Source organism: Chlorocebus sabaeus, chromosome 20 (assembly GCF_047675955.1).
Source record: "Chlorocebus sabaeus isolate Y175 chromosome 20, mChlSab1.0.hap1, whole genome shotgun sequence".
Classification (NCBI taxonomy): Eukaryota; Metazoa; Chordata; class Mammalia; order Primates; family Cercopithecidae; genus Chlorocebus; species Chlorocebus sabaeus.
The window spans coordinates 22129745-22151419 of record NC_132923.1 but is presented as its reverse complement, the minus strand read 5'-3'; the positions used below and the strand labels follow the sequence as shown (position 1 = coordinate 22151419).

At 37.3% G+C, this 21675-nt stretch overlaps 1 protein-coding gene and 1 pseudogene across 4 annotated transcripts in view; one reads left to right on the top strand and one right to left on the bottom strand.

Moving 5' to 3' along the window:
• The window catches only part of TRIM33 (tripartite motif containing 33), a 120883-nt gene that overhangs the window by 69311 nt on the left and 29897 nt on the right, over positions 1–21675 (bottom strand). For all 4 annotated transcript variants that reach the window (XM_007977485.3, XM_007977486.3, XM_007977482.3 and 1 more), the window contains exon 2: positions 252–370. In XM_007977485.3, the coding sequence (XP_007975676.1) occupies positions 252–370 (119 nt within the window). The remainder of the gene's footprint in view (positions 1–251; positions 371–21675) is intronic.
• Positions 4436–11719, top strand: LOC103225842 (eukaryotic translation initiation factor 2 subunit 2 pseudogene; annotated as a pseudogene).

Here is a 21675-nt window from a genome sequence, read left to right as displayed (position 1 = left end):
CCAGCCTCCCAAAGTGCTGTGATAACAGGCGTGAGCCACCATGCTTGGCCCAGATTTGACATTTTAAGTAATAATTTTAGTCTCATTTAACTAAGTTTGAGAGTATATAAGAAAGCTATCTTTAACTTTCTATTTGAAACAGGAATCCATAGCAGAACCACCCTAAATTACTTAACTATCCAAACATGCTTTTCTTACAATTTACAGTTTGATATCAAGATAGGAATATAAAGAAAAATTGAGAAGCATACCTGTTCTGATTTTTCATCAGAACTGCTAGGAGCTTCAGATGTGTCTTTCACAAAATAATTATCCACAAGGTCTATCTGTCTGCATTCTTGGCGGCATACTGGGCACCGTATTACACCAACTACAACACAAAATAACAACATTTTAAAATATTCTTCAGGAATAAATAAATAAATTGTGCATGTTGTCCATATGGGAACATTAATTCATCACAGAGAAGACCAAAGAAATGAGCATCAAGAACTCAGTAAAATAACCCAGCGAGTTATTCCATTTGGGTAAAAGTGATATTCTGTTTAGGAAAAGAAAAAACAAGCATTATGATGCCTCCCAAAAAGTGCTTCCTCATTACAATATGTAGTTAGCTGAACAATTGCCCCAAAAGAAATTCAGATCCTGATCTTTGGAAACTATAAATATTAATTTACATGGCAAAAGGGACTTTACAGATGTGATTAAGGCTCTGGAGATGGTTTGTCCAGCGGGTCCTAAATGCTATCAAGTGACCTTATCAGGGGGAGCAAGAGGAAGACAAAACTACAGAAGAGTAGAAGGCAATTACAGTAACAACGGACACAGGGAGTAGAGTGATGTGCTTTATAGATGAAGGAAGAAGCCAGAGGCCAAGAAAGAAAGGCAGCCACTAGAAGCTGAAAGAGATGAGGAAATGGATTTTCTCCCAGAGCCACCAGAAGGAACCAGTCCTGCCACCACTTTTGACTTTAGCCCAATGAAAGGGATTTCAAACTGCTGGCCTTCATCATGGTAAGACAATAAGACAGGTGCTGTTTTAAGACATCCAGTTTGTGGTAATTTTGTTACAGCAGCAACAGAAAACTAATACACAATCTATCATCTTATAAATTCTGACTTGGTTAGAGATACCTGAATACATGCTAATATGAGAAGAAAGATCATCTGTGCCTTCACCTGCTAGTGTTTTAGGACTTATCAGAATGGATAAACTGTTGAGGTAACACACAGAGGCTAAAAGAAGTAAAAATAGCACAGAGTCGACACAATAAATTGACTACATGTCAGCCATGAAATTGAGAATACAGCATAAATGACACAATCTATACCTTCAGGAAGGGTTCTAGAATAATATATAATTTTTATAGTTTATAATGTACACAACTACAGAAAGTACCAAAGACTGGGATATAAACCAAGACCCCACGAGTTGTGTGGTACACAAACTGTAGTACCATATATAGTCATTCTGATGGAAAATGAAAACATAAATAAAACTTATCATTCTAAAAGAAGGGTGAGGTAGCTCATGCCTGTAACCCCAACACTTTGGGAGCGGGACGATCACTTGAGCCCAGGAGTTTGAGGCCAGCCTGGACAACATAGTGAGATGCCATCTCTAATTTTAAAATAAAATAATAATTAAAAAATAACTTGTTATAGATTTAAAATACAATACTGTTCTTATCAATATTTCCTCTTTATTTTACAAAAAAAAAATGGTATAAATATAAATAACAAGATCCTGGTCAAAGGAAACATACAAAAACAATTTTTCAAACCAAAGGAAGAAATAGTAAAGTGAAAAGGGGAAAAGGAAAATATTTTCACATTTGGGAAAGCATGAATTAAAAACCTCTTGAGAAAGTGTATTATATAAAACTACAAAGAAGTATAAGTAACTGTAGGGACAAAGATCTGAGAGCAACTAACTCTTCTTAGAGTGAATCAGTTAAGTTTTCAACAAAAAGATAACACTTTAATAGGGTCTTGAAGAATTAACATGAATATACTAGTGTGTAAGAAAGGGTTTACTTGGCAGGCCTGGGTTGCTCAAATGCTGCACATTCCTTCTTAAGAAAGGCCTGTCTTCAGGACTGTCCGTTTACAGGTTCCTGGGAGATGACCTCTGAGCCTGTGGAAAATTCTGCCTGATAAGATTATTTTTGTATACCTGAGGCTTTAAGCCATACCATGTTTGACCTCCGGGTGCACTGGAGTCCCAGTAGCTGATTATCAGTCCTGTGGGGGCCGCATGGCAATGAGACTGATCTCCAAAATCTAGACACCAAGGCTCAGGTGAGATTCTCTGCTTGGCAATACTCTCAGTGTATTGTCCCATATTGCTGCTGGGGACATCTGAAAACATGGGTCTGCTTTCTCTTGGACTTTGCAACATGTATCTTTTCTCTTTGCTGATTTTAGTCTGTATCTTTCAACTACAATGTCTTCAACTAAAACAAAATGCAACCATAATAAAACAAATTTTCTCAATCCTATGGGTCCTTCTGGTGGATCACTATTCCTGAGGCTAATCTTGGGGACCCTCAACCCAACTAAGAAAGAAGGAAACTGATAATAGCAAGTACAAAGTTTACAAATTAAAAGAAAAAAGAATAGGAGGCTACAAAAGACAGCAGAAAATATATCTATCTTTCCTTCTCTCTATATGTATATAATCACATCTATGTAAAATACTGAGAAAAATTTAATGAGAAATTTGCAACATCTAAATGAAGGAATACTTTTGTTGAAGGACACAAAAAATGGAGAGACATTCTATGTACTAAGCAAGAGAGATTCAATATTCTGAAAGGATCCATACTGTGTAAATGAATTATGCCATACGGTTCTATATTACACTTTCTGAAACTCAACAAGTTAATTCTCAGATTCTTATAAATTTCCAACTCAATCTAGCAGGCTGACATCATAGCTTATGGAGACAAAAATTCATCTTCTTCTTAGTCTAAATCATCACTAAAATGATATTAAGGAATTTAGAGGATTAACACAAGATCCAAAACATGAGGGTGAAAGAAGGAGCAAGGCACATATATCAGTACATAAGCAACTTCAGCAAATTTAGATGAAAAAGAATAACTCAACAGTGCAGAAGAAACCCAGTCCGTAGTACACAGGAATGACAAGATACACCTGAGTAAGACTTACTTGCTGAAAAAAATTTCAGAGAAGCTTGGAATTCAGTCACCAGGCATGAAGAAGTCCCAAAGAGACACAAGGGAGTACATGCAAGTCTATAGACATCAGCAAACCCCACTCCTATACTGATTACTTACCTCTGACGGATTACTCAGTAGCCAGGGTGTCCTACTCCCAAAACAAAAGAGTTGAAGGTTCTTTAGAGATCTTGTTGCTATCTGCTTCCATATTTATCAATAAATTTTAAAATTACATAAATGTCTGCTCTAAAAATGAGAGCTGGCCAAGTATAGTGGCTCACACCTGTAATCCCAACAGTTTGAGAGGCCAAGGTGGGCAGATCGCTTGAGCCCAGGAGTTCAAGACCAGCCTGGGCAACATGGCAAAACCCTGCCTCTACTAAAAATACAAAATTGAGCCAGGCATGGTGGCATGTGCCTGTAGTCCCAGCTACTTGGGAGGCTGAGGTGGGAAGACTGCTTGACTCCAGGAGGCAGAGTCTGCAGTGAGCTGAGATTGCACCACTGTACTCCAGCCTAGGCAACACAGTGAGACCCTATCTCGAAAAAAAAATAATAAAAATAAAAATGAGAGCCACTTTACATTTGAGTATGTATTCCCCTTATAAGTAGTGTATATCAGATGAGTGTGCCAGACTTAATCACTCAGTCCTAGTTGCTATGATGAGTTCTGATCATTATACAAAAAAACTGACACCCAGACTCTAAAACCAAAGCTACTAACCAGTTTCATGCATAAAGTCCCTAGAAGTGATTTCATCAATTCAAAGCTCAAGTTCTAAGAGACCCATTCATACTTACTGAATTCGTTCTTTTAAATGTCAATTTACTAACATTTTTATTTGGGGATGAGGGGTCAGTGGGAGATGAGATTCTTTCTAAAAGGCTAAAATACACAAGTCTACAAAGTAGTTTGTCTTTACAACGTTAAGCGGAATTTAGTTTCAGTAAGTTTACTGGTGGACTTCCATTCAAGATGAGTGATTAAGCAAGTGTGGAAAGACCAATTGATTCCCTGAACTCAAACACAGAAATGGCTAAAACATAACAAATTAAAGCGTACTTTGAAAAATACTTAACTAATGCTGGAAGGAAGAAGAAAATATTTTGAAGTGTCAGAAACAAAAAGAAAACTCAAAGCCCAAGTGGTAAGGAACTGATGCATGTGGGTCACAGGAGTTATTACAGTACCACTGCTGGGAACAGGAAAACAAAGTTTAAAAGGTGAAACTCAACTCCCTTCATAAAGCATGGAGCACGCTTTTAGTGTCCTACAGCCTGAAACCCTTGTCAGTCCTAGAGAAACCCAAAAAAGCTGTATGCATAGATATAAATATATAACCAAAATTTGTACAGGATACAGAAATGCCAAGTTAAGAAACTAACAAAAAGTTGTCTGTAACCTTACAAACACAAAACCATCTCATGAGAACACTTCCCAACCCAGAGCACAATAAGGACTCCCACTGAAGATAGGTTCACACAATAAAACTTCAATGCACATGAGGAAACCCAACATCTCAGTGTGAGTCAACAAACATGATAAACCAAGAAGTAACAGCCTAGAAACCACAGATTTTAAATGAATAAATAAAGCAGTCTGAAAGATTTCAAATATGTATGAAATTGTGATAAAGGGCCAAACAATCTATGAAACTGGGTAGGTCTGAAAAATAGAGAAATAAAACAGCACAGAATAAGCTCAAAACAGGTTAAATAGTAAGCAAGAGACAATTGAAAATTATCAAGACAGAATATAGATATAAAAGACATCATACAGAATTTGTACAGATAAAAGAAAAAACAGACACTGCAAAAGAGAAGATAAGAAAACTAAAGAACTAAATGAGAAGCTCTACCGTAAGTCAAATAAAAATTCATGGAAGATAAGCAATAGAGATGTTATTTAAAGACATAATGAATGAGAATTTTCAAAGAAATGAGCCCTCAAGACTGTAAGCCAAGTCCTGAGTGGGACAAACAGAAACAGCTAGATATACTATAAGAAAACTAAGAAACAAAGATAGAGAAGAAACTCTTAACTACTAGAATGAAAACAAAAATTACAGTTATAGAAGGCAATCATGCTGACAGCAGACCTCACCAGTCAAAGGCAATACCAAAAGATAACAGGAATAGTATCTTCAAAGCATTGAGGGAAAGGAACAGTCAATCTAGAATTCAATAACCTAATAAAACTTTACTCAAGAGTAAAAGCAAAAAAAAATTTTTCAGACATGAGTATTGACCATTTCTATAAGAACCAGTAAAGCATAACGTCAAACTATATAAAATTGCCAATATTAAACCACTTACGACTTGCAAATATGGCAACTTCATACAGTTCAACCTAATATTTAAGAAAATGGAAACATATTTAGAAGTGAGATGCAAAAAGCAACTAGCAAAGATAACAATAAAAGTTGTTACTGAACGTGTATGGCCTAAAATTAAATATAAAGATATATAACTATTAGTTTGGGAGATTTTAAAACGATGAAATTAAAATATCAAACTACAATAGCTTGTTATATTACAATTAGACTTAAGTTTTAGAGAGTCATTTTAATTACAATATGAAAGAAAAATTAAGGTATAAAATGTCAATTAAAAATACAGTAAGGCCGGGCGCAGTGGCTCATGCCTGTAATCCCAGCACTCTGGGAGGCCGAGGCGGGTGGATCACAAGGTCAGGAGATAGAGACCATCCTGGCTAACACAGTGAAACCCAGTCTCTACTAAAAATACAAAAAAAATTAGCCGGGCGTGGTGGTGGGTGCCTGTAGTCTCAGCTACTCGGGAGACATAGGCAGGAGAATGGCTTGAATCCAGGAGGCAGAACCTGCAGTGAGCCGAGATTGTGCCACTGCACTCCAGCCTGGGCAACAGAGTGAGACTCCATCTCAAAAGAAAAAAAAAAAAAAAAAAAAAAAGTAAAACCTTGCTATAACATAGTAACTGAGGATCTGGAAGTTGAATCACATGAAATACAGTCAAGTTGTTGTAAAGTAAAATAATCTGTGCGACCCTGCTCCCCTAGCCAATAATAAATTTCAGAGACTTAGTTCAGTGCCATGCTGACACTGCAGCTTTGTGGGCTATACTTTTTGAGAACAACTGTTCTGAAATACCAACAAGAATTCTAAGAATCTCTGTTAGTTGATGTCATTTTTTCAGCTTGGCTCATAAAACTACTAGGGATGTGGGAACTCTCTGTCATGCCATGTCCCTTGCCTGATGTTTCCCAACCCAACTTTGCTCTTCCCTGCACTTCTGCCCTCACTCAAATAAGAACTTTAATCTGTCCATTTGAGAATGAAGGCTGTGCTGAGTCAGGTTCTATTCATAACAAAATTGCATCTAAATTTGCATTAATTACAAGGTTTTACTATAAGATCAGTTAACCCTTTTTTTTTGAGACTGAGTTTTTTTTTCTTTTTTTGAGATGGACTCTTGTTACCCAGGTTGGAGTGCAGTGGCACTATCTCAGCTCACCCCAACCTCTGCCTCCCGGGTTCAAGCTGTTCTCCTGCCTCAGCCCCCGGAGTAGCTGGAATTACAGGCGTGCACCACCACGCTCGGCTAATTTTGTATTTTTAGTACAGACAGGGTTTCTCCATGTTAGTCAAGCTGGCGTCGAACTCCAGACCTCAGGTGATCTGCTCACATTGGCCTCCCAAAGTGCTGGGATTACAGGCGTGAGCCACCACGCCCGGCCAGATGAGTTAACTCTTTAAGAAGTTTATACGTGTAAGTGTATTTAGTTCTTATAGCAGCCCTGTAAAGTAGGTTCTATTACTATCCCCACATTAAAGGTGAAAAATTTGAGGTTCGGAGAGATCAAGAAACATTATGAAGTTCATGTGGTGATGTAAATGCCAAGATCTGAAACTAACATGTCTGTGTCTACGGCTCATGCTCTTAAGAACTATGCTAAACTATTTCTCTAATTAAAACGTTGGTCTATTAGTAACAAAAGAGACTAAACTAAGGCAGTATTAAAGGAAATGTAGAGGATAAATCAGAGTATCAATTGGACTTAATAAATGACTGTATGATGAAGGAGTACTAAGAGTTATAATGAGGAAATAAATTAGAAATTCTAGATGATTCCCAAGTTCCTGGTGTGGGTAATGCATAGATTTTCAGCCAGAAATATAATGAGTAAGTTTTGGATAAATGGTGTTTAACTAACATATTTCTGGAACTGAAGGGCGTGGAGGGAGCCACCAGCATGTAAATAACTCAAATGTGAAGTGCAGTTATGACTGCTGAGGAAGAATATTATCAAGGACAATAACCCTTGGTACACCAATATTTACAAGCCAAGCAGAAGAAAAAGAGCTCTCGAATTTAGGAGACAGCTTTCAAACATTTTCAACTGCAAACCACAAGTACACTTGACATCAAAGGCCAGGACACAAATACATACCTGTCTGTATAACTGAAACAAACACGAGTCAAACAGGGTCAATTACTTTTCCATTAACCATTTATGATTAACTTGTTACCACTGTACCAATTTACTTTTAAAATTACATAATGTGCTTAAAGTCAGCTGACTCTCAGCATGACCTAATAATCTTCTCATTTAGCCCTAGCTTCTCTTTCCAATACTCTCAAGCAGTCACTCCAAAGCTTCGGTCATCAATACCACTCTCCTTTCCCTCAGAAAATAATGAAAAATTACAGATATATTTTCAGGTAGAGATGGGAGTTGAGAGAATTTATACCTACAGCATCTCATTACTTAAGTCAGAGCCCAGTCCAAATGATAAGAGAGAGTCCTATGAGTTAAGTGGTGAAAGACAAAATTCCAGAAGATGAAGATAGCAAAAAAGATGACGGTATCTCATTCAGTAATCATACAGGCCCTGCTAGGGCAGTCTCAGATACACATAAGGAGCTACTGAAGCGACTGTTCAACACCATGAGGGAAAATAATCCAGATATGGTTGCTGAAAAGGAAATTTGTCTTCAAACCTCCACAGGTCATTTGAGTAGGAACCAAGAAAACTTATTTTGTCAACTTTACAGATATCTGTAAACTATTACATCATCAGCCCAAACATCTTGCAATTTTGTTGGCTGAATTGGGTACCAGTGGTTCTACAGATGGTAATAACCAACTTGTAATCACACAAGATTCCCACAGAAACAGAAAAAGTATTCAGAAGATATATCGAGGAATACTTTACTTTTCATACATGCTGATCACCCAGCACAAACCTGCAGAAGGAGACTCAACTCTGCTTCTTACAGTGAGCAACTTATTGTTGATATTCTGTTGCAAGTACAAAACCAGTTTCCAGGCTGTCATGGGCAAGCAAGCACCACTCTGTGCCAAAGTTAACTAATTTGCTAATCACTGGTTTTACAATGTGTGTGTTGTGGAGATGTGGTGGGACAGGTTTGTCTTCAGAATGGATACACTGTTGTATTAAAAACCAAGATTTAAAAACTGCCAAATTCTTTGATGAGTGGTCGGTTGGTCTGAAATTCTTGCAAGATGCCGCTGTTCAAACTGTTGACATAATCACTGCCTCTTCTCTCTCTGTCAGAGAGATGTGATATGGGGTAAGGAGGTGTTTTTCAAAATTGTTCATTGGCATCTGTAAGATAAATTAGTTCTTATAACAGTGCAAGAAAATTAAATTTAAAAAACAGGGACCTAGAAAGCAATATGTATTTGCTGAAAGGAATGATGGCAAAAAGTAATAACTACATTCTGGAGCAACAGGTCACTGATCTTTACTAAAGAAATTTTATAGCAACGGAGGAAAGAAATTTTATAGCAACGGAGGTAGTGGCAGACAGACATTAGCATGAGTATGGGGAGCTGAAGATGTGAAATGCTGAATATGTTGTCCATTCTTACAAAAAACTTGGCAATGAAGAAAAGAGATAAAATGACCTGTCAATAACGGGAGAATAAAGAATGCTGCTTTATACAGGGAAAACTTGGAGATATGATACAGAAAGTAACTAAAATAATTCATAATAAAAATGGCTTAAATCCTATAAAATAGTATCACAGAGTAACACATATTTAGATAATCTCAGTAAGTATTTCCAAAGTTAATTTTATCACTAAGAATGACGCTGGCTTAAAGTGAAGTCATAGTCATAGTCATATATGGCTACACGTATGCACCCACAATCATATACGAAGAACACTAATATCTGTTATAATAAACTAATATAATAACTAATATCTATTATCATAAAGCTTGTTGGTATTCTTAGGGCTTCTTATATTCTTGAAGATATACAGGAACACCTTGTTTTACTGCATTTAGCTTTATACCGCTTCACAGATACTGAGTTTTCATAAATTGAAGGTTTTTGGCAACCCTGCATTAACCAAATTAGTAGACACCATTTTTCCTACAATGTGCTCACTGTGCATGTTTCTGTTATATTTTGTTAATTTTTGCAATATTCCTAACTTATAAATTATTATTTGTCTATTATGGTGACCTGTGATTTCTGATCTTACATGTTACTACTGTAATTGTTTTGAGGCCCCACAAACTGCGTCCAACAAAAACAGCAAACTTAATCAATAAATGTATTCTGACTGCTTCACTGATTGGCCATTCCCTGTCTCTCTCCCTCTCTCAGGCCCCCCTACTGCCTGAGACCCAACAATATTGAAATTAGGCCAATTAATAACCCTACAATGGCCTCAAAGTGTCCAACTGAAAGGAAGACTCGATTCAGCAGGACTTGGTCAATAACAACGACAACAACAAGTCAAATATCTCCCACATTAAATTTTAAAAAACTAGAAATTATTAACCTTAGTGAGAAGGCATGTCAAAAGCCACAACAAGCAAATGCTAGGTCTCTTGTGCCAGTTAGCCTAGTTGTGAATGCAAAGGAAAAGTTTTTGTTCTGTTTTGTTGAGACAGGGTCTTGCTCTATCACCCAGGCTGGAGGGCAATGGCATGAACACTGCTCGCTGAAGCTTCAACTTCCTGGGCTCAAGTGATTCCTACCTCAGCCTCCCATGTAGCGGGGACCACAGGCTCATGCCACCATGCCCAGCTACTTTTTTGATTTTTTTTTTTGTAAAGACAGGGTCTCATATTGTTGTCCAGGCTGTTCTAGAACTCCTGGGCCCAAGCAATATTCACACATAGGCCTCTCAAAGTGTTGGGACTATAGGCATGAGCCACTGTGCCTGGCCTGGAAAGTTCTTGAAGGAAATTAAAAGTGATAGTCCAGTGAGCATATGAATGATAAGAAACAAAAGCAGACTGGGCACAGTGGCTCCCACCTGTAATCCCAGCACTTTGGAAAGCCGAGGTGGACAGATCACGAAGTCAAGAGATCAAGACCATCCTGGCCAATAAGGTGAAATCTCGTCTCTACTAAAAATACAAAAATTAGCTGGGCATGGTGGCACACGCCTGTAATCCCAGCTAGTTGGGAGGCTGAGGCAGGAGAACCACTTGAACCCAGAAGGCAGAGATTGCAGTGAGCCAAGATCATGCCACTGCACTCCAGCCTGGGCGACAGAGCGACACTCTGTCTCAACAACAACAACAAAAAATGCCCTGCTAGATTTAAATAAACACAATTTCCACATTAAAAAAATTAGAAGACCTGAAGAATGGCAATCCTAAGAAGCAAATTAGTAGTCTGTTACTAATGAAACTTAGACATAATGTTTCATGTGAAACATGAAAAAAAGAAAAGGACTGAAAAAGGATAAACAAATATACAGCAGCAAATGCAAACAACAAAACAAAACGAAAAGGCAAAACAAACAAAAAAACAAGAAGAATATTAGCATTAGATAAACCTAAGTAAAAGTTTAAAAAGCATTAAATAGGACTAATGGGAATACTGTGTAACAATGAAGGACAAAGTCCACAAATTGTCAAAACAAATTATGCAATTTATGCAGGACAGTAGCCACAAACTAAAAGCAAAACAAAAATGGAAAACATGTTATTTTATAAAAAGTTTAATGGTTATCAAGCTCACATTTTCTTACCCAGTTTTTGAAATACAGAAAATTATGGTATGTTTAGCTACAAAACACATTTAGTGAAAAAAACCTGACCTGAACTGGAATAAAGTTATATATATCTTTAGTTACCCTATTTAGTGTAAATACTGATGCAGAAATATTAAGGCATTTGATTATAGGGTACGACCACAGACCATGCTGGAAACTTAAGTACCATCTTGCCTTCCTAAAATGTGAACACTTAGGCATCCCAAACACTGAATATATGAATAAAATTTTTAAACTTAGAAACATAAAAGTATTTTGTTTTCCTATGTTCACATTAATCATATAACCTGGCTGCAATTTTCTTAAATTCCAAAAATTAAATATTTTACTGACAACATCTATGAGCATAATCCAAATAATTCTAAGAAATAAAATTTTTAAAATGACCAGTTTCCCAAAGTGAAATAATTGCTAATTAAGGAACAATATCATGGTTCAAGCAGAACATTTTTCAAGTGGAATTTTTAAGAATTATCAAAATACAAAATATTATATAACAGTATATCTCATTTCATAATAAAGTAATTGAAAACAAAATACAGAGGTGGCCAGGTGCCGTGGCTCACGCCTGTAATTCCAACACTTTGGGAGCCAGAAGTGGGCAGCTTGCTTTAGTCTAGGAGTCTCACCCAGCCTGGGCAACATGGTGAGACCCTATCTCTACAAAAATAAAAATTAGCCAGGCATGGTGGTGCCTGCCTGTAATCCCAGCTACTCAGGAGGCTAAGGTGGGAGGACCACCTGAGGCTGGGAGGTCAAGCTGCAGTGAGCAGTGATTGGGCCACTGGGGCACACAGTGAGAGCCTGTCTTAAAAATGAAAACAAAAACAAAAACAAAACACAGAGGAAAATATTCGGCCTTTGTGGCTCTTTAAAATTCACAAGCATGAACTTTAAAGATATACACGGTTACAATTAAACTGTTAAAAGTCAAAGACAAGAAAATTTTGAAAAGAGTAGGAGAAAAATAACTCATGACATACATGGGAACAATATGATTAACAATGAGTTGAGCAGAAACAAACAAAAAAAATATTCAGAAGGCAGCGTGTTATAAATGAAGTTTTGGTGCCACAAAAGACATAGCATTCGAACATAAAATTTCTTTTTATTTTTTTGGGAGGCTGAGGCGGGCGAATCATGAGGTCAGGAGATCGAGACCATCCCAGCTAACAGGGTGAAACGCCATCTCTACTAACAATACAAAAAATTAGTCGGGCGTGGTGGCAGGCGCCTGTAGTCCCAGCTACTCGGGAGGCTGAGGCAAGAGAATGGCAGGAACCCGGGAGGCGGAGCCTGCAGTGAGCCGAGATCAGGCCACTGCACTCTAGTCTGGGTGACAGAGCGAGATTCCGTCTCAAAAAAAAAACAAAAAAAATTCTTTTTTCCTCAGTGAGGCAATTTACTTTTATAGAAGGGTGCGCCCTCACAGATGGAGCAATGGTGAATGCACACCTGGACAAGGGAGAGGAAGGTGTTCTTATTCTTGATGCAGGTGGCCCCTACTGCTGTGTCATTCCCCTACTGGCTAGGGTTAGACTGCAAAGGCTAAACTAATTCTGATTGGCTAATTTAAAGAGAGTGACGGGGTGAGTGGTTTGGCAGGAAAAATGGTTATGGCAGAGCAGGAAATCGGAATGAGTCAGGATGGAGAATGAGTTAGGGCGGAGCAGGTAATCGGAATGAGTCAGGGTGGAGCAGGTAATCGGAATGAGTCAGGGTGGAGCAGGTAATCGGAATGAGTCAGGGTGGAACAGGTGATTGGAATGAGTCAGGATGGAACAGGTGATTGGAATGAGTCAGGGTGGAGCAGGTAATCAGAATGAGTTCGGGTGGAGCAAGTAATTGGAATGAGTCAGGGTGGAGCAGGTGATTGAAAAAAGTTGTTTTAGGAGGAAGTTTAAAAGTAGAAGGCAAAGAATTGAACATACTGACATATTGATTCTTCAAAGCGAAATTTAGAACTCATATTTAACAAGTAGAATGACATAATTCAAAGTAGTTTTTAAAATTCTGCCTATATCAATTTAAGAACTTTGGTAACTTGGCCTAAGTGGAAACCAATTAAAAATGAAAGAAAAAAATAGAACAAAGAAAACACTGCCAACCAAGAATTCTATATCCATCAAAACTAACCTGCAAAAATGAAAATTAAATAAAGACATATTCAGATAAACACAAACTGGGAGAATTTATTGCTAGTCAACCTGCCTTACAAAAAACCCTAATGAAAGTTCTCCAGATTTAAAAGAAGTGACATCAAAGATCATATCAAATGCCTATAAAGAAAGCACACTTGTAAGGCTAACCATATAGGTAAATGTCTAACACATACAAACCTACTTTTTCACTTTCCTTATTACAAAGAAAGTTGCTTCCGACAATAATAGCAGAAAGAACAGGAGAGGGAATGGAGGTATACTAGACAGAACAAGGACATGCCACCAAACCATAACTGGAATCCACAGCAATTAAAAAGTACTAGAAATGGTAAATAAATGCAGGCTAATATAAGAAACTCTATATTTTTCCTTTCTTCTCTTAACTTCTTCAGAAACAATAAAAGTATATAGAACTGTAACTCCAGCACAGTATTGCTGAGTTTATAACACATAGATGTAACATACATAACAATTACACAAGGGCGGGGGGGAAGGAAGAGAGCCACACTGGAGCAAAGGTTCTGGGTTTTATTGAAGTCAAGTTAATAGAAATTTGAAGTAGAATGTGATAAATTAATATGCATACTGTAATCACTAAGAAATTAACTCAAAATCATTGAGAAAACATCAATGAAAGAGTTAAAATTATACACCAGAAAACATGTATATAACGCAAAAGAAGGCAAATAAGTGTTAAAAATAAAGTTTCGGTGCCACAAAATAAATAGCACTCGAATACAAAATTTTCTTTTATTCTTCTAAGCAAAGTGATTTACTGCTATAGAAGGGTGCGCCATCACTGACGGAGCAATGGTGAGTGCACACCTGGACAAAGGAGGGGAAGGTGTTCTTATTTCTGATGCACATGGCCCCTGCTGCTTTGTCGTTCCCCTATTGGCTAGGGTTAGACTGCAAAAGCTAAACTAATTCCAATTGGCTAATTTAAAGAGAGTGACGGGGTGAGTGGTTTGACAGGAAAAATGGTTATGGCAGAGCAGGAAATCGGAATGAATCAGGGTAGAGAATTGGTCAAGGCGGAGCAGGTAATCAGAATGAGTCAGGGTGGAGCAGGTAATTGGAATGAGTCAGGGTGGAGCACACGATCGAAAAAGATTGCTTTACAAGGAAGTTTGAAAGTAGAAGGCAAAGAATTGAACATACTGACATACTGATTCTTTGAAGAGAAATTCAGAACTCATATCTAACATAAGGAGGAACCAATGAACAACAATAAATACATGAGCTATACAGAAAACAAAGAGCAAAACAATCAACATAGATCTAACCATATCAATAACGATAGTAAATGAGAATGAATTAAGCACCCCAACAAAAATAAAGAGCAGATAAAAATAACTATATACTGTTTACCAGAGACACACTTTATTTTTCCAGATATAGTCTCTGTAGCCCAGGCTGAAGTGCAGCGGCACAATCATAGCTCACTGCAGCCTCAATCTCCTGGGCTTACGCAGTCCTCCTGCCTCATCCTCCCAAGTAGTTAGAACTACAGGCATACACCATCACACTCGATTAATGTGCTTAAAATTTGTGTAGGGTCTCACTATGTCACCCAGGCGGGTCTCAATCTCCTGGCCTCAAGCAATCCTTCCGCTTCAACCTCCCAAAGTGCTGGGATTACAGGCATACATCACTGTGCCGCAGAAACACACCGTAAATCAAAGACACATACAAGATGAAAGAAAAAAGAAAGTCAAATCACGGAAACAGTAATTACGTAAGAGCTGGAGTCTCGGTGTGGTGACTCACACCTCTAATCCCAGCACTCTGGGCTGAGGTGGGAAGATCACTTCAGGCCAGGAGTTCAAAACCAGCCTAGGTGACATAGCAAGCCATTTCTACAAAAAAAAAAAAATTAAGCCAGATGTGGTGGTATTTGCCTGCAGGCCCAGCTACTTAAGAGGCTGAAGCAGGAGGACTGCTTGAGCCCAGGAGTTCAAGGCTGCAGTGAGCTAGGATCATGCCACTCTACTGTAGCCTGGGTAACTGAGCAAAACTTTGTCTCTATTTGATTAAAAAAAAAAAAAAAAAAAAAAAAAAAAAAAGGCCAGAGGCAGTGGCTCATGCCTGTAATCCCAGCACTTTGGGAGGCCAAGGCAGGCAGATCACCTGAGGTAGGGAGTTCAAGACCAGCCTGACCAACATGGAGAAACCGTATCTCTACTAAAAATAAAAAAAATTAGCTGGGTGTGGTGGCGCATGCCTGTAATCCCAGCTACTCAGGAGGCTGAGGCAGGAGAATCGCTCGAACCCAGGAGGTAGAGGTTGTGGTGAGCCGAGATCCCACCACTGTACTCCAGCCTGGGCAAAAGGAGCGAAAACTCCATCTCAAAAAAAAAAAAAGCAGGAGTGCCTATTCTAATATCAGATAAAATAGACCCTTACACAAAAATAATCATTAGAGACGAGAGCAAAATTTGTATAATAATAAAGACATCCATCCTCAGGAAAATATAGTTATATATACATATGTGTATCTAACAAGACAGCTTCAAAATACATGAAGAAAAATCTGGCAAAACTGAAGGGAGACAAACAAAAATGAACATGAAGATAAACAAAATATGCCCCTCCCTCAAAACAAAAGAGAGGCTCACTACCTGTGGGACAATTATCAAGTGGTCTAATATATGTGTAACTGAATTCCCAGAAGAAATAAAAACAATCAGAAATATATTTTAAGAACTAATGATCAAGTTTTCCAACTTTAATAAAAACTGTAAGCCAAAGATGTAAGAACCACAATAATCCCTGAAGATAGCACTTCTAAATAAAACCATGCAAAGCACAACATAATCAAATTGCTAAAAAACCGGTAATAAAGGATAAGTCTTAGGCTGGGCACGGTGGCCCACGCCTGTAACTCCAGCACTTTGGGAGGCCGAGGTGGGCAGATCATGAGGTCAGGAGATCGAGACCATCCTGGCTAACATGGAGAAACCCAGTCTCTACTAGAAATACAAAAAAAAATTAGCTGGGCGTAGTGGCGGGTGCCTGTAGTCCCAGCTACTTGGTAAGCTGAGGCAGGAGAATGGCGTGAACCCAGTGGCAGGGCTTGCAGTGAGCCAAGACAGTGCAACTGCCCTCCAGCCTGGGCGACACAGCGAGACTCCATCTCAAAAAAATAAAAATAAATAAAAAATAAACGTTTAACAAAGCAAAAGAGAATGTCACTTAGTATGACCAAGAAAAACCAGCATGAAAATAATTTCAAAAGAAATCTATAAACAAAAGCAACTAAATATATAAAAGGATCCAGCCTAGGCAACAAAGCAAGACCCCATCTCTAGAAAAACTTTAAAAACTAGCTCAGCATGTAGGTGTGCATCAGTGGTCCCAGCTACGTGGAAGGCTGAGGCAGGATTGCTTGAGCCCAGGAGGTGGAGACTGCAGTAAGCCATGTTCACACCACTGCACTCTAGCCAGGGTGACAGAGAGAGGCTCTGTCTCAAATAACAATAAGGAAAAATTATTAAAATAAAGGAGATCATGCAAACATAGAAGTACAGTTTTCACATAAGGTATAAAAAACCAAAACATAAAAGAATGGATGATATAATTTAAGAGCTATTTATTATATATTCCTGGAATAGAATATATACATTTTTGGGTATGTCTGTGAAATATTTACAAAATTTGATCTTGTATTCAGCTACCAAAAACAAATAAGAAGAAAAAAAAAACCTCTCAATTAAAAAGATACTGATTTTTATAGTCCATCCTGTAAAAGTTTAAAACTTTACAAAGTGAAAGTGAATAAAAACATCACTACACACAACTCAAAATAAAAATGGATTCCAGCTGGAAATCCAAACTAAAATTACAAGCTATCTAGAAAAAAATGCAGCGGAGACAGTTCATACTCAACTCTATTATTTCTAACTGTAGCCTTAAATGTTTAAAAATAAAACTAATAAAACTTAGTTCTTTCCTTGACAAATAAAAAAAAACACAAAAGTATGAGAACAGAATTAAATATAAAAGCTGAAATATACGCATTACTGAAAACAAAACTGATAACCTAGAAATAATTTTTTGAGAAAAAGTAAAATAAATCTTTAGGAGTATAATGAAGAAGAAAAAAACATAGAGAAGTCAGAATGAAAATGGAGAAAGCAAAAAAATTTTAAAAGATTACTAAGCCTGTATCAGAAAATATTCCACGTAATTCTAAAGCAAGCAATATTAAAATCTAGCAAAAATGGACAATCTTCTAGTAAAATATGATTCATCAAAAGCAAAACAAGAATTAAACTTGAATAGACATATTAGCATACAAAGATTAGAAGCTGCCGTTTTAAAAAAAATACAAAATCCAGATAGTTATACAGGAGAGTAATGCTTAAAGAACAAACCAGCATTCCATTATTATTTGAACCAATCTAGAACAAAAGAGTGAAAATCCGAATTCATTTTATATAGCCCAACATTGATTTACTGTTAAAACCTACTAAAACCAATGCAAAAGAAGAAAACTGCAGACCACTCTAGCATATTGACTCTACATTTCTAAATGAAATATTAGCAAACATTCTGTCAATCTGTCAAAAAAAAATATGATCAATAAGGTTTACCAGGAATTCAAGGATTATTCAACGGAAAGAAATTTAACAAAATAATCATATCAAAACAACTGAAGGAGATAACTATATGGTTATATAACTATATGGTTCAAGTGGCATATGATAAAATTCAGACATTTTTAGTAAGAACACTAAAAAAGAGAAGCAAACAACTTAAATACGAAAAGAATCATTTACCAAAATATTAAACAGCATTTAAAGCTACCAAAACCTTAAAAAAAAAAAAAAAAAAAAAAAAAAAAAAAAGCTGCTCTATTCAAGTCAGAAATCAGGCATCATTTATCAAAGAGGCAATACACAAAATTATTAATGGCACAGATTCTGCAGCCAGACTACACAGATTTAAATCTCAACCCCTTCAAAGCTGTTAATTCCTTAATCTTTGTATTAATTCCTTAATCTTTGACTCTTAGTTTCCCATTTGCAAAACAGGGATAATAGTACCTACCTCAAAGGTTGTTGGGAAGACCACATGTTTATACATATAAAACGTGACACACATAAGTACTCAGAAAATATAAGCTATTATTACAAGTTACTATTTGTCTCAAAGATTTTAGAGCACCACTGTGTAACAGAATTTTCAGCAATAATGGATAAGTGCTGTATGTGCACTGTTCAATGCAGTACTCAATACAACAGTGGCCACTGAGCACTTGGAAAATGGCTGATGGAACCAACCAACTAAATTTTAAAATTTCATTTTAGATAACTAAAAATTAAATCACCACCAGTGACTAGTTGCTATGGTACAGGACACAGCAGTTCTAGAAAACGCAGAATACCTGAGATGTCACTTACTTTTTAAGACTACTGAAATTTAAAAGATAAGTTTACAACAAAATGAAGGTACAAAAGAAAAAATTAATAGCTGCCCCACTTTCAATAATGGCACAATGGAAAGCAAATCCTCTCGTCAAAGACAAAAGTATAAAACTGTAAAAAATTGTCGAAAAGAAAAAAAGGCAAACAACTAATTCAGAACACTGGGAATCAACTACTGTCATGCAAAATGAGACACACTTATTCTACAAAGTCTGCTAAAGTTACAGGTAAAAGCAATGAAAGGCACTGGCCCTCTTCCTAGAGGGCCCTCTTGCTTGAGGATTTCCATTCTCTCCAGAAGTCTGGTCTGAAAAATCAGTAGTTTTACTACAATTGGGCTGACCACAAAAACAGTAACTTTGCTGTCATACATGGCAGAATCAACTGGGGAGAGAGGTGAATGCGAAAACATGAGATATGCCAGCTATAAACTAGTATCTGTTTGGAAAGAACAGGTTTTGCTATACCTGGGTTGGGGTCACAGAGCAAGCGCAGACTAACCACATTAATACAAAGAAACTTTAAATTAGAGAGTTACAGAAGGGCTAAGATCAACTCTCTATACAGATATGGCTAATTGGGACACTGCGCATACTAAATGGAGACACAAGAAAGCCCTAAAAAAAAACTAAAGGCCAAGTGAGAATAAAAACAAAGACTTCAAAGTAGCTACTATAAATATTTTCAAATAAAAAGGAACCAGTGTTCAAATAATAAAATACTATGGCAAAGCCTCAACAAATAAGAAGTCTCAAGAGCGAACTATAAAACCAAAAAAAAAAATTTGAGAGAATGTCACACAGATTAAAAGTGCATGCAAAATAAAAAATTCACTACATATCTCGGTTTTAATAATACACTTAAGGCCGGGTATGGTGGTTCACTCCTGTAATCCCAGCACTTTGGGAAGCCAAGGTAGGTGGATCACCTGAGGTCAGGAGTTTGAGACCAGCCTGGCCAACATGTGAAACTCCGCCTCTACTAAAAATACAAAAAATTAGCCAGGCGTGGTGGTGGGCACCTGTAATCCCAGCTACTCCAGAGGCTGAGGCAGGAGAATTGCTGGAACCCGGGAGGCAGAGGTTAGAGGTGAGCCAAGGTTGCACCATTGCACTCCAGCCTGGACAACAAGAGTGAAACTCTATCTCAAAAAAAAAAAAAAAAAAAAAAAAGACTTGAGTGAACTTCTAGATGGATAAATTAAAATTTAATTTCAATCCAATCAAAAAAAATCAGAGAGGAAAAAAGACTAACAAGAAAAGAACAGATCCTCAGAAACCAGTAGAACAATGTCAACTTCCCAACATAAATGTAATAAAAGTTACAGGAGATAAGAGCACAGAAATAGAAAAAATGTTTGAAGAAATAATGGTGGAAAATGTCAAAACCTGATGATAATACATTAATCTGCAGTTTAAAAAGGGGAGAGAACCACAAACACAAAATGAATCAAACCGAATACATCACAGTCAAACTGCTGAAAACCAGGAGAAAAACAATTCATCAAGGGAACCAATACCATCAACATCTGACTTTTCATTAAAAATATGGAGGCCAGGAAGCAATAAAATGACTTATTCAAAGTACAGATTATAAACCAAGAATTGTATATACAACAAAAATATTCTTCAAAAATGAAGGCAAAATAAAGACAGCCACAGGTAAACAAAATTTGAGAGAATGTCACACTTAGCATATTTGTACCACAAAAAATTCTAAAAGAAGTCTGTCAGGATGACAGGAAATAAAACCAGACTATACAAATGTAACAATTATGACAATAACAGTACAAAAGATAGAAATGGAGCTACAGTGGAACAAAGTTGCTATATTTTAACAAAATGAAGGCAGTATTGCCCTGAAGTGAATTGTGGTGTTAAAGATATACCACAATTGCAAGAGTTACAACTAAAACAAAAACTAAATCAAAGAAAATTTTAAGGTACACTAAAAATACTGGTTAACACAAAAGTCTGAGTGAAGAAGGAAAAGAACAAAAATGACATGACACACAGAAAACAATTAGCAAAATGGCATACCTAAATCCAACTATATCACTGAAAACACTCCAATGAAGAGATTGTCAAACTGAATAAAAAGCAAAATCCGACTGTGTATCCTCTGAAAGAAACATTTTTAGATTCAAAGATATAAACAGAGTTAAAGTAAAAGGAAAGAAGATAAATCATGAAAGCAGTTGCCGTAAGACAGCTGCAGTAGTCACATTAACATCAGAAAAAAAAAGATTCTTGGTGGATCACCTGAGATCAGGAGTTCGAGACCAGTCTGGCCAACATGGTGAAACCCTGTCTCTACTAAAAATGCAAAAATTAGCCAGGTGTGGTGGCACATGCCTGTAATCCCAGCTACTCAGGAGGCTGAGACAGGAGAACAGTTTGAACTCCAGGAGACGGACGTTGCAGTGAGCCAAGATCGTACCACTTCACTCCAGCCTGGGCAACAGAGTGAGGCTCTGTCTCCAAAAAAGAAAGAAGAAAAAAAGATTCTCAAAGCATATTACGACATAAAATGAAGCATTTTATATGTTAAAGAATCAATACATCACATATATGTAACAATTATAAATGTATATGAACCAAACACAAAATTAAAACTATAGGCCAGGTGTGGTGGCTCATACCTGTAATCCTAGCACTTTGGGAGGCTGAGGGGGGGGGGTGGATCACAAGGTCAGGGGTTCAAGACCAGCCTGGCCAAGATGATGAAACCCCGTCTCTACTAAAACTATAAAAATTAGTTGGGTGTGGTGGCAGGCGCCTGTAATCCCGGCTGCTCGGGAGGCTGAGCCAGAAGAATCGCTTGAACCTGGGTGGCAGAGGTTGCAGTGAGCTGAGATTGCACCACTGCAC